The following is a 13,732-nucleotide window of genomic DNA, read 5'->3' as shown; positions in this document are numbered from 1 at the left end:
AGTATTCTAACTGGATTAGCATCATTCATATTGAACTTCTTGAGCACTTCTTTAGCATAGCCCTCGTGGGATATAAAAATCTCATCTTCACCTTGTTTGACCTTGATCCCAAGATAGTAACTCATGAGACCAATGTCCATCATTTCAAACTTCTTTGCCATCTCTCCTTTGAACTCATCAAACATGCTAGGATTGTTTCCGGTAAATACTAAATCATCAACATATAAACAAATGATTAGTATGCTTTTACCTTGCATTTTGATGTAAAGGGCATGCTCATAAGGACACTTCATATACTTCTTCTCTTAAAAGTACTTGTCAATCTTCGAATTACATAATCTTGGTGCTTGCTTTAAACCATAAAGTGCCTTCTTCAATCGAAGCACTTTATCTTCTTCACCCTTGACTTCATAGCCCAATGGTTTTTCCACATAGACCTCTTCCTCAAGAATTCTGTTCAAGAATGCCGATTTGACATCCATTTGATGTATCTTCCAATGATTATGGGCTACCAAAGCAATAATCAAACGAATAGTTTCAAGGCGAACAACAGGGGCAAATACCTCATCATAGCCGATGCCATGTCGTTGGCTATACCCTTTCACCACTAGTCTCGCCTTGTGCTTCTCAACATCGTCATTGACTTTTCTCTTTGTCTTGTATACCCACTTCACTCCGATCGGTTTGTGCCCTTTTGGAAGCTTGGTCAACTCCCATGTGTCATTTTTTCTCTATTGCTCGAATTTCTTCATCCATTGCATCCTTTCATTTTTTTCTCTATTGCTCTAATTGGATCCTTCATCCATTGCATCCTTCCCTTCTATTTTTTGCTTGCAATGGCTTCTTGGAAACTAATAGGCTCACAATCATAAAAAAGACAATAGAGAATTATGTCATTTTGATTTTCATTTACCTCATTAAGTTCCTGTAGACTTTAAGTTCCTCTTGGGCCAATTTCATTCTCTGAATCGTTGGATGAACCTTTAGATGATGATCGATCAATCGAATGAGGTGGCACTGGAATGGGCAAACCTTCACCCATTTCATCCCTGGTTGGCTCATTTTCATCGTCTTTTTCAAAATATAGAAGGAAATCATACTCCTCCTCTTGTATATTCTAATCCCAAGAGGCTTCCTCGTTAAAAACAACATCACGACTAATCATTACCTTCCCATTCAAAGGATTGTAAAGACGATAACTCTTTGAACTTGCATCATTGCCGATGAAGATGAGTTTCTCGCTTCGATCATTGAGCTTGGTCCTTTTTTCTTCCGACACATGAGCATATGCAATATTCCCAAACACCTTGAAGTGATCAATCCTAGGCTTTCTTCCATTCCATGCTTTTGAGGCGTCTTGTCAAGCACACTTTTGGTTGGTGCTCGATTTGTCAAATAAACTGCACAAGCTACGGCCTCCGCCCAATTCCCTCGGCATCTTCTTTGTCTTTAGCATGCTTCTTGCCATGTTCAAGATTGTTCCGATTCTTCCTTTCCACCACGCCATTTTGTTGCGGTGTCCTTGGGACTGTTAACAGACGTCGGATGCCTTTTTCATCACAAAATTGTTTGAACTTATTTGATGTAAATTCACCACCTCGATCAGTTCTCATGGCCTTGATTGTAAGGTTTCTTTCATTCTCCACACGTGTCTTAAATCTCTTGAAGATTTCAAATACTTCTAATTTATCCTTCAAAAAGTACACCTATGTTTTTCTAGAAAAATCATCAATAAAGAGAAGGAAATACTTACTTTTACCATGAGACTTTGGTTTGATCATTCCATACACATCAGCATGGATGAGTTCTAAAGGCTTTTTTGCTCTTGTCATAGACTCCTTCGGAAAACTACTTCGATGATGTTTGCCAAGTGTCACGGTCATGCTTGTCTAGGGCCTATTGTCCATGGTTGCATGCCCGATCCAACCCCCTTCTAGCATACTTTCATATCATGTATTGTATTAGCTTAGTTAGCTTGCTTTCTTTACATTTTCATTGTATGTGACCACTCGCTCTTTTGCATATGCAAGGGTGCCAGTTGACTTTTTGTTCAGAATGCACTATATGGGGATAAGACTAATCATCACTTCCCCATACCCGGAGTAATACTCTATAAAGCTGTTGTTGTTACTTATTGCTTTCTAGCCTACTACAATCTTTCTTTCTTTATTCCCACTCACAAAAACTGCTTATGAAAACCTTTTCTCCAAACCTATTTTCTAAAACTATTTTCCCTAAAACGAGGGTGGAGGTTGCAAGAGGCACTCGGTGTGCCACCGGCAGTCCGTATTCGAATTGGCTGACTTGTTCGTGAGCGGGAACAAGTGCCGCACAATCGCTAAGAGCTCCCGAAAGAGCGATTGTGACAGTTGGTATCAGAGCCAAGTCGGCTCATAGAGGGAAAGATCAGTGATCATGTCGGCAACGAAGAACCTGAACAAGTCTTTTGTGGATAGGTTGGTAGAGATGGAAGAGCAAATGCTCTACCTGAGAGAGGTCCCAGATAGTATCCGTTTCCTAGAGACTCGGCTACAAGAAGTTGCTGAGAAAGCCGATGGAATTGATGCGGTAGTGGGCCGCCTAGACGGATTACCCGTCAGAGAACTGATGATGAGGGTAGAGACCCTTGAGACCAAAATAGCACGGTCCGGCAGCTTTGAACGTGGCAATAGCTCATCGGGCTCTGTTGCTCATATAGAGGAGTGCGTCGAAGAGTTGGATGGCTCCCAAAAAGCAATACTTCAGATGGTAACCGATTTGTCTGAAGACTTTCGGTCGGCCCTTGATGTAGTCAGAGCCGAGATAGCGAATGTGAGCGCAAGGGTGAATCTCACCATCCGAGCGGTAAGGAACCAAGCCCTATCTGGGGGAGCAATGGCAATAAGCAGAATAAAAATCCTAGAACCGAAACCTTTCTGTGGGGTGCGGGAAGCAAAAGCCCTGGAAAACTTTATCTTCGACCTTGAGCAATACTTCAAAGCGATGAACACAGTGACTGAAGAGTCGAAAGTCACACTAGCAATGATGCATCTGGCTGAGGATGCAAAACTATGGTGAAGATCGCGATTTACAGACATATAGGAAGGACGATGCATAATTGATACTTGGGATAGATTGAAACAAGAACTTCGCTCGCAATTCTTCCCTTAAAATATCGAGATCCTGGCTCGACGAGAACTCCGAGAGCTGAAGCAAACAGGTAACATCAGGGACTATGTAAAACAGTTTGCAGGACTCATATTGGACATACGAGATATATCTGAGAAAGACAAGGTCTTTTGCTTTGTCGAAGGACTGAAACCGTGGGCGAAATCAAAATTATATGAACAGAGAGTACAGGATCTCCCATCTGCCTATGCAGCAGCTGAACGGCTATACGACCTTAGCACTGACTCACAAAATGTGAGGAAGCAGTCAACTTCCTCAAATGAGGGAAACAGAAACAGTCGTTCCAGTCCTCCCAGACCTGGAGGAAGAGACAAGAACACAGGGAGGGGACCGTAAACCATCCGAACCGAGATCAGGAAACAACTGGTGGGGACCGCCACAACAGCATAACAATTACAATTGCCCCCTGTCTTGTTTCATATGTAGAGGGCCACACAGGGCGAGTGAATGTCCAAATCGGACCGCGTTCAATGCTTTTCAAGCCACATTAGCCTCTAGCTCAGAAGACAAGGCTGAACTGGGGGAGACAATAATCGAGCCAGCTGCAGAAATTGAGAATCCCAGGATGGGGGCATTAAAATCTTATCTACACTCCAGAAGAGAATGGGAAAGGTGACAGAGCCACTAGAGAGAGGACTCGTGTATGTGGACGCTTGGGTCAACCAAAGATCGACCAAGAGCACTATGGTCGACTCTGGGGCCACCCATAACTTCATGACTGAAACGGAAGCCCGCCGCCTGAACTTGACTTGGGAAAGAGATACAGGGAAGATGAAAGCTATGAATTATGCAGCCCTACCGATTACGGGGATAGCGAAGAGAACTACGGTGAAGTTAGGAGACTAGAAGGGCCTCGTTGACTTCGTGATTGTCAAGATGGATGATTTTGATGTGGTATTGGGGATGGAGTTCCTATTTGAACATAAAGTTATAACAATGCCCCTCGTCAAATGTCTAGTCATTACCAGATCCACACCCATCGTAGTTCAAGCCAATATCAAGCAGCCAAATGGGGTGAGAATGATCTCAGCCCTCCAATTGAAGAGAGGCCTGGCCTACGACGAACCCACGTTCATGGCCATCCCGATAGAATCAGCTGAATCCACAGAAGAGGAGATCCCCTGAGACGTTCTATTTGTCTTGGAAGAGTATTGAGATGTCATGCCTAAAAGCTTGCCCAAGTCCTTACCCCCACGAAGGGGGATTGACCATGAGATCGAGTAGTTACCAGGGGCAAAGCCACCCGCCAAGAATGTATATCGGATGGCCCTGCCAGAATTGGCCGAACTCCGAAAACAGTTAGATGAATTATTAGATGCGTGATTTGATTTATCAGACCGGCAAAGGTCCCTTATAGAGCCCCAGTACTGTTTCAGAAGAAGAAGGATAGGAGCCTCCGATTATGCATCGACTATCAGGCCTTGAACAAACTCACAGTTCGTAACAAATATCCCCTTCCTATCATTACTGACTTATTTGATCGGCTTCACGGCGCTAAGTATTTCTCGAAGCTGGACCTGCGGTTGGGATATTATCAGGTCCGAATTGCTGAAGGAGACAAACCTAAGACGACTTGTGTCACGAGATATGAAGCCTTCGAATTCCTCGTGATGCCCTTTGGCCTCACCAATGCTTCAACAACTTTTTGTACCTTAATGAACCAAGTGTTTCATGAATACCTCGACAAATTCGTCGTAGTGTATCTTGATGACATTGTGGTCTATAGTGCCTCGCTGGAGGACCATCGACATCACCTTCAACTAGTCTTCGAAAAACTGAGGAAAAATCAGTTGTATGTAAAAAGGGAAAAGTGCTCCTTTTCCCAAGAGCGCATAAATTCCTCGGACACGTGATTGAGTGTGGTCGGATTGGTATGGAAGAGGGCAAGGTGGCCACAATCAGAGAATGAAGGGTACCATCATCCGTGACCGAACTACGATCCTTCCTCGGACTAGCCAACTACTATAGGCGATTCATAGAAGGATTCTCAAGAAGAACATGGCCATTAACCAATTATTGAAGAAAGATAGCCAATGGAGTTGGATTCCTGAATGTCAAGCCGCCTTTGAGGGCTTGAAGAAAGTGATGATTTAGGGGCCGGTCCTCGGAATTGCCGACGTGACCAAGCCATTTGAAGTTGAGACTGATGCTTCTGACTTCGCGTTGGGCAGTGTCCTCCTCCAAGACGGACACCTCATCGCGTATGAGAGTAGGAAACTAAATGATGCCGAACGGAGGTATACCGCCTTCGAAAAAGAGATGTTAGCAGTAGCTCACTGCTTGAGGGTCTGGAGACAGTATCTCTTGGGGGGCCAAGTTCGTGGTCAAGACCGACAACAACTCCATTTGCCACTTCTTCAACCAACCGAAGTTGTCGTTGGAACAGGCACGGTGGCAGGAGTGTCTAGCGGAGTTCGACTTCCAATTCGAACATAGACCGGGGAAAAGTAACCAAGCGGCCGATGCTCTTAGCCAAAAGAGCGTCATGCGGCCCTATGCATATTCGGCCGCCTACAAGCAAGTACGTTGAGTGCAATAGTACGAGAAACTGTCAAAACTCACTTGACAAACGACACAGCGGTGCATGCCATCATACAGTTGGCCAAAAAGGGGAAGACACGCCAGTTTTGGGTGGAAGACGATCTACTATACATAGAGGACAATCGCCTCTACATCCCCAGATCCGGGGAATTACGAAGGTCGTTGATGAAGGAATGTCACGACACACCGTAGGCAGGACATAATGGTTGGCAGAGGACTTATGCCCTCCTGAAACAAGGCTACTACTGGCCAAGCCTTCGAGAGGCAGAGGACTTATGCCCTCCTAAAACAAGGCTACTACTGGCCAAGCCTTCGAGATGATGTCATGAAATTTACCAAGACTTGCCTTGTCTGCCAACAAGACAAGGTCGAAAGGGCGAACTTAGCGGGTCTGCTGGAACCCCTACCTGTGCCTTCTAGACCATGGGAGAGCGTGTCTCTCGACTTCATCACCCATTTACCCAAGGTGGAAGAGTTCGAATCGATCCTTGTTATCATCGACCAGTTCTCAAAATATGCCACTTTCATCCCAACGCCAAAGATGTGCACAGCCATGATGACTGCCCAGCTATTTTTCAAACACATCGTAAAATTATAGGACGTCCCTGTGAGCATTGTTAGTGATCGGAACGGAAGATTCACTGGGACATTTTGGACAGAATTGTTCAAAATATTGGGGTCAACACTGAATATCTCCTCTAGCTATCATCCCCAAACTGACGGCCAGACGGAACGCTTTAACAGTATGCTCGAGGAATACCTGCGTCACTTTATTGACGCTAGGCAGAAGAACTGGGTCCAGTTGTTAGATGTGGCTCAGTTCAGCTTCAATAGCCAGCAGAGTTCTGCGACCGGAAAAACGCCCTTCGAAGTGGTGTGCGGTAGACAGCCACACTTGGTGGACCACCCTTATGTAGGCAAAAGTCCTCAGGCACATAACTTCACTAAATAGTGGAGTAAAACCTCTGAGATAGCTCACGCATACCTGGAAAGAGCGTCAAGAAGGATAAAGAAGTGGGCTGATAAGAAGCGGAGGGCCCTCAAGTTTCAAGCTGGGGACAATGTCCTAATCAAGCTATGATCGGAACAGTTTCGTTTCTGAGGCCAGAGAGACCAACAGCTAGTAAGGAAATATGAAGGTCCAATGGAGGTAATTAAGAAGGTCGAGAGAACCTCATATAAGGTTCAGTTACCCTCATGGATGAAGATTCATCCGTGTCATCCATGTGAGTATCATGAAGCCCTATCATCTCGATCTCGAGGATGAACAACGAAATATGCTAAGGCGTCCACCGGTCACGTTGAAGAGTTCTGCTGAGAAAAAAGTTGCACGAATCCTGAATAAACGTACGCGCCGTATTGGAAGATCCAGACGAGAACTGACAGAGTTCTTAGTGAAATGGAAGGATCTCCCTGACGAAGAGATCAGTTGGGAGTGGGCCAAAGATTTGAAGAATGCAGCTCCAGCCATCGCAGATTTTGAACAAGGTTGGTTGACGGGGACGTCAACCAATTAAGTGGGGGAGAATGTCACGGTCATGCTTGTCCAAGGCCTGTTGCCCATGGTCGCATGTCTGATCCAACCCCCTTCTAGCATACTTTCATATCATGTATTGTATTAGCTTAGTTAGCTTACTTTCTTTACATTTTCATTGTAAGTGACCACTCGCCCTTTTGCATATGCAAAGGTGCCAGTTGGCTTTTTGTTCAGAATGCACTATATGGGGATAAGACTAATCATCACTTCCCCATACCCGAAGTAGTACTCTATAAAGCTGTTGTTGTTGCTTATTGCTTTCTAGCCTACTACAATCTTTCTTTCTTTATTCACACTCACAAAAACTACTTACGAAAACCTTTTCTCCAAACCTGTTTTCTAAAATCATTTTCCCTAAAACGGGGGTGGAGGTTACGAGAGGCACTCGGTGTACCACTGGCAGTCCGTATTCGAATTGGCTGACTTGTTCGTGAGCGGGAACAAGTGTTGCACAATCTCTAAGAGAAGCTCCCGAAAGAGCGATTGTGACACCAAGCAAACACCCTTCACACACTTGGTTTGGCTTGTGAATGCGTGGTAAACCTCGCACCATCTTTTTCTTCGACAAATCTTCTAGACTTCCAGAATTGAGGTGCCCGAACCATAGATGTCATAGCCAAGAGAGATCTTCATAACACGTCTTCAAGCATTTTGGAACATCATTACATATATTCAAAGGAAACATTCAGTTTTTGGTCATAGAGACTTTAGCAATAAGTCTCTCATGATTATCCCTCAAATACAAACAATTGTTTTTCATTTGAACTTCAAAACCTTTCTCTAACAATTGTCCTACACTCAATATATTAATTTTTACATTGGGAATGTAATAAACATTTGTGATATTGATTTTCTCCATTTTTTAACCGAATGAGAATTCTACCTATTCCTTTGATGGCGGCCAAAAATTTATCTCCAAAGGCAATATTACCTTTCTCCATCTCGTTCAACTCCACAAACATCTCGCATTTTCCACACATGTGATTTAAGGCTCCTGTGTCAAGATATCACATACTATCTTGACTCTCTTCTTCTCCCTTTGAAACCATAAATAAGATTTCATTCTCCTCTGCATAATTGGATTGCCCTTGATGGTCTTTTGATGTGCTAGCAGTTGATCGGTCCTGATGCTTTCGATCAATCGACTCTGTTTGAGATGAGTAACACTCATTCGCATAATGTCCATATTTGTTACAATTATAACATTTTACCTGAGATTTATCTCTCCCGAACCTTCCACCACGTCTTCCACGACCTCGACCTTCTCTTCCTCTTATGGATTCAGACGAGTTTTGAGAAATATCGGTGTTGGCTTCACCTCTTCCACCATGGCCTCAACCACCACGACTTCTTCCACGTCCATGACTATTCTCCTCCTTGATTTTGAATTGGAGAAGTTGTTCAACGGTCTCTATTTGCTCCATCCTCCTTTTTTTTTTCTCCTCATAGGCTTGTAACGAGCCTATAAATTGTTCAATTGTCATGTTCTCAAGATCCTGTGTCTCCTCGATCGTTGTGACGATAATCTCGAACTTTTTATTTAGACTTCGTAGAACCTTCTCCATGACACGAACATCGGTGATTTCTTCACCATTTCGTCTCAATTGGTTGACGACAGCCATTACTTTTGTGTGATATTCCGCTATCACCTCCATCTCCTTCATTTGTAAAGATTCAAACTCACAAGGTTTGCAACCGTACCTTTTTCACACAATCGGCTCCTCTATGAGTTGATTGGAGCTTGTCCCATACCGCCTTTGACGTCTCCGCATTGGCGATGGTCTCAAATGTATCTTCGTCCACCGATTGATACAAGATATAAAGGGCCTTCTTGTCCTTCTTTCTTGTCTCCTTTAACGCATCTCTTTGTGCTTGATCGGCTCTAGCTTCTGCCTCTTGGAAACTGTTCTCCACGAACTCCTGCATGTCTTGTGCTCCTAGTAACCCTGTTATCTTGATGCTCCAATTGTCATAGTTAAGCTTGGTAAGTATTGGTAGTTGAAGTGAACCTATCCTACCGTTGGCCATTTTTCTCTCAATATTTTCTACTAGCTCTAATACCACTACGTTAGAAAAAAAAAAATGGAGGACAAATATGAAAAATGAGAGATATATTTTCCATTCAACTAAGCATGCCTTTATATAGGCTTACAAACATAACCATAGGAATGCCAATGATTTAAAGCAATAAATGTCATCAAATGCTCATAACTCACATAACTCCTATAACTCAAAAATCACTATTGGTTACAAAAAACTAAAAGTCACAAAACCCAAAAGTCACACTAAATGCCATAAATAAAGTTTAATAATGACAAACTTTTCAACAATGATCACAACATATCGTTCCAGAGAAGTTGAGTTGCTGTTGCAGATGTAATTTGAGAGTCTAGTTTTTACTCATTGATGTTGAAGAATAATTGGTACTTGAGATGTCAACTTCTGTCTGGTTCTGATTGTTAGTTTGTTCCAAACTTTCTGATTGTTAGTTTGTTCCAAACTTTGCTCCAAAATTGCACCCATCTTTGCTCTTGACTCATTTGGATGTGAAACCAATTCCTTGACAACAATCTTGCCTTCCAACATCCCCATTACTACAGACATCTTAGGCCTTTCTGCTGGAACCACATTGGTGCAATGCAGAGCAATATTGATCATGTTCATGGCCTCTCTCTGGTTGAAATTAGGCCCTAACCTTGGATCAACTAGCTCCATTAAACTCTCTTTTTCTTTTAGTTCAAGTGCCTGAAACCATAGTAATTAGCATATATCAACAACATATCAGAATTGCACAGCTTCAATAAGGTAATTTCCATGCCTATTTATTAACCAAAGTAGTAACATTACAAGAATACCAGTAATAAGTTGAATTTCCTTGCAAATGACATTACCAGATAAAATGCAATAAAAACAAAGAAAGCTACAATTCCCATAAGAATGAAATTCAAGTTACCCAATCAAGTAGATAAAAGCAATCATCCTTTGATCGATAAGTAGTATTGCTCCTTCCACTAAATATTTCCAAGGCCACAATGCCAAAACTGTAAACGTCTGCTTTATCAGTTAAGTAACCTCGCATTGCATACTCTGGCGCAATATAACCACTGCAAAATCGAGATATTTGGCATTAATAATGTGAGAATGCATTTACCGGAGAACTCAAATTTAATAACTTTTTAACACTATACATTGTTGCTAGGTAAGAACGTAGATGCTATTAGTTTGATAGCATTATCGAAGTCTGATTGGAGTTGGGTAGGCACAGACTGTAAACGATTCAAAACCTAGTTGGATCAATTATGGAAAAGAAGGAAAGAAAAGAATAGTTTATTCAAAAAGACTCGCAAAGTTCCAGCAATTCGAGTGCTTTATGTGGATATTTCCTTCTTCGTCAAGCTTGGCAAGACCAAAGTCCGAAATCTTGGGGTTGAGATTTTTATCTAACAATACATTATTCGCTTTGATATCTCTGTGAACAATCTTCAATCTTGATTCCTCATGAAGATAAGCCAAACCTTTGGCTATACTAATACAAATTTTCTGTCTTGTTGGCCAATCTAGTTTCAATTGGCTTTCTTCAGGTCCTTCAATTCATAAAATGTTAATTAATATGGTCAATACATCCCATGTATGGGAACTCACAAAATATGTTCATAATTTTGAAGCACACAATAAAAAAACTTACCAAACACTGCTTGAGCAAGATTATTATTATCCATGTATTCATATACTAACAAAAGTTGGTTTTCTTCGGTACAACATCCATAAAAGCTTAACTAGATGCGGGTGATGCAAAGCAGATATCAGGCCTATCTCATTCACAAATTCTTGGGTTCCTTGCTTTGACTTGGAGGAAAGTTGTTTCACTGCAATTATGGTGCAATTATGACTCGGAAGAAACTTACATGTTGTTTCCTTTCTCTAGCATCCAATCAGGCACTGAACCATTTAGCAAGTTTCCGGTTAAAAATCTAAACAAGTAAATATTAGAACAAGTTAGTATGATGTTACACATTTATACTATTCACATAAGTTTCCAGTATGACCTATGAGATGATAATATGAATTTTATTCATATTGAGTTGTGTCCCACGATATTATAATTTAAGTTTCTTTATAAAGTTCCGTACATGTTCTCTACTCCTGCAAGATACTCAAAGTCGGGAGGAATCTGCCCACTTATTTTGTTAAAGCTGAGATCTCTGCAAAATATTTGAATCAAAAGGTAATGTAACTAATTGAATGGTAGCATGCAACCAAAAACAGTGTGTATGCTACCATTAGAATTTGATAGTCAATACAAATTTCATTATAAAAATATAAAAGTTTCTAGGCAACACAACACTTTATCAACTGTATGCATTACATACTGACAGAAAAAACTTAAACCTGATTAATATAAAACAGCTTAACTTATTACAACTGTATGATATTGGTCAAATTCTGAATAGATGGAAATGGTGAGGAATCCCCGTTCAAGTCACTGATTCTTCTGCATGTGTATGAAAAGAAAAACAGCTTAACTTTCTTTCTTCCCTTTCTTCTTTTTATTTCATGAAATCAAAGTGAATACGAACAGGTCGGTTAATTTGGTCAAAAGGCCAATTTGAGAAGGAAGAGGGCCACTCAATCCACTTGCTTGAGCCTCTCTGTCGCAATAAATATATACTTGTGTTACACATAACGGCTTATTATAATGGTGAAATTTAAACAAGTGAGAAAGTAGAGAAGCTCTCACATTGTTGTAACATTTATCCAGTTTGTAATAAAACTTGGTATTTGTCCTTCAAAGTTATTGTCACTAATTCGACTACATCGTTCCAATAGAAACAAAAAAGAAAGAAGAAATTTAACATTGTTGTCAAAGTTATTGTCACTAATTCACATTGTTTTGGACTTTCCCGATGAAATCTCGAACACTTTACACTGAGATTCTATCAATTTTGATAAATATATTATATAATTTTTCCAAATTTTATACCAAATCTTATATAATTTTTCACATCTTTCAGCCCAAATATCAAATTTTGCCAAAAATTAATTAAATTTTGGGAGATATAAAGAATTTTGGTATATCTAGAACAAAAAATTAACACCCAGATTCAATATATTTGGACTTTTCCAGTGATGCATAAAAGAAAAAAAAAAAAAAAAAGATTTATGTCTAATTCAAATTAAATGGAAAACATAAAGAATATTATAGTATCTAAAAGAGGCTACGTGGGAGAAACTTTTAATTTTCCAATTTCCCCAGATTATTAGACATTTAGATCATCAATAAATATTCTTTCCTAATTTTGAGCATTAAGATAAAAATTAAAAAATAAAATAAAATAAAATTTTAATATTATTTTTGTTGAGAAATCTCACATAAAATTAAAAAAAAAATAAAAAAATTGTCTCTAATTTAAATTAAAAGACAAAAATTAGAAAAAAAAAAAATCATATTTTATCGCATCAAAAGAGAAACAATATTTTAAACAATTTTTTGTTAAGAATCACGCATGATAAATAAATAAATGATCTATCTAAATTTTTTTTGTAAAATCAAATTAAGATTTCAAATCTAAATTTTGTCTATAAATAAAGTTAAATGTTTAGTTTCGATCATGTATTCACTCTTCATTGTTTTTTGTTTTAAATTTGTTAACCCGCTCTCCCTAATCTTGTATGGATTAAGCCTTTATTTTTAATTTATTTGAATATTATTGCCACATTTTTGTGTTTGTTTCCTTATTCTTTAACATTGTATATTTTTTTCAGCTCCTAGGCATCACCTACAATTTTTTCTACTTTAGGTATCTCTTCTTTTTTTCAACTTTTTTTTTTCTTTTTTACTTTTTCAGGAGTAGAAATAGCTAAGTATCACTATCTTTTTCAATTTTTTATTTTTCTTATCAAACCTGATTTTTTTTTTAACCTTTTATGTGAGATTGAGATTTAGATTGAATAGACTTTATATATATATATATATAAAAGAATAGTTTTTTTTTTTTTAAAGGAACCTAAATAATAGTTATAAATATATTAGAAATGGATTTTTATTTCTTATAGAAGTGATAAGTTTTTATTTTAAAGTTTTCTCATTATTAATGTAAATATTATTTGTTTGTTTATTTTCTTACTAACAAAGATTTAAACTAAGAGATCAAAAATTCAATTAAAAAACTTCACAAAAACACACTAAAAATTCCTTAATTCAAATTATTTTAGTATTATGAATTTTTAAAGATATATAATGTAAAGAAAAAAATGATTATCAAGTATAAGATTCTTATTTTAATTTATACATATACATTTCATTTTCAACGTTATCAAATCTCTAATATCGAGTTTGATAATACAAACATTATGTTAATTGAGCTATGCTAATTTAGGTTTTTTATTGTCTTTTATATTGTAACTATAATTGAGTTATATAATATAAAATACATAATATACATCAAAATTTATTAAAAAAATTACCAAAATTTGCATTATCAAATA

General features: G+C 39.1%; 1 protein-coding gene and 1 pseudogene across 1 annotated transcript; both read right to left on the bottom strand.

The window, feature by feature from the left end:
* Window positions 1-8,580: 8,580 nt before the first annotated feature.
* Window positions 8,581-9,274, bottom strand: LOC150034231 (uncharacterized). The gene is made up of 2 exons (XM_090317275.1): window positions 8,948-9,274; window positions 8,581-8,904 (listed from the first exon to the last, which is right to left on the bottom strand). Exons 1-2 carry the CDS (start codon window positions 9,272-9,274, stop codon window positions 8,581-8,583), a joined length of 651 nt encoding a protein of 216 aa, XP_090173401.1.
* Window positions 9,275-9,646: 372 nt separating this feature from the next.
* Window positions 9,647-11,119, bottom strand: LOC150034230 (putative LRR receptor-like serine/threonine-protein kinase At1g53430 pseudogene; annotated as a pseudogene).
* Window positions 11,120-13,732: the final 2,613 nt, after the last annotated feature.

Source organism: Benincasa hispida, chromosome 9, assembly GCF_027475165.1.
Source record: "Benincasa hispida cultivar pf3 chromosome 9, pf3_genome.v1.1, whole genome shotgun sequence".
Lineage (NCBI taxonomy): Eukaryota > Viridiplantae > Streptophyta > Magnoliopsida > Cucurbitales > Cucurbitaceae > Benincasa > Benincasa hispida.
This window is presented reverse-complemented; position numbering and strand designations above follow the sequence as displayed.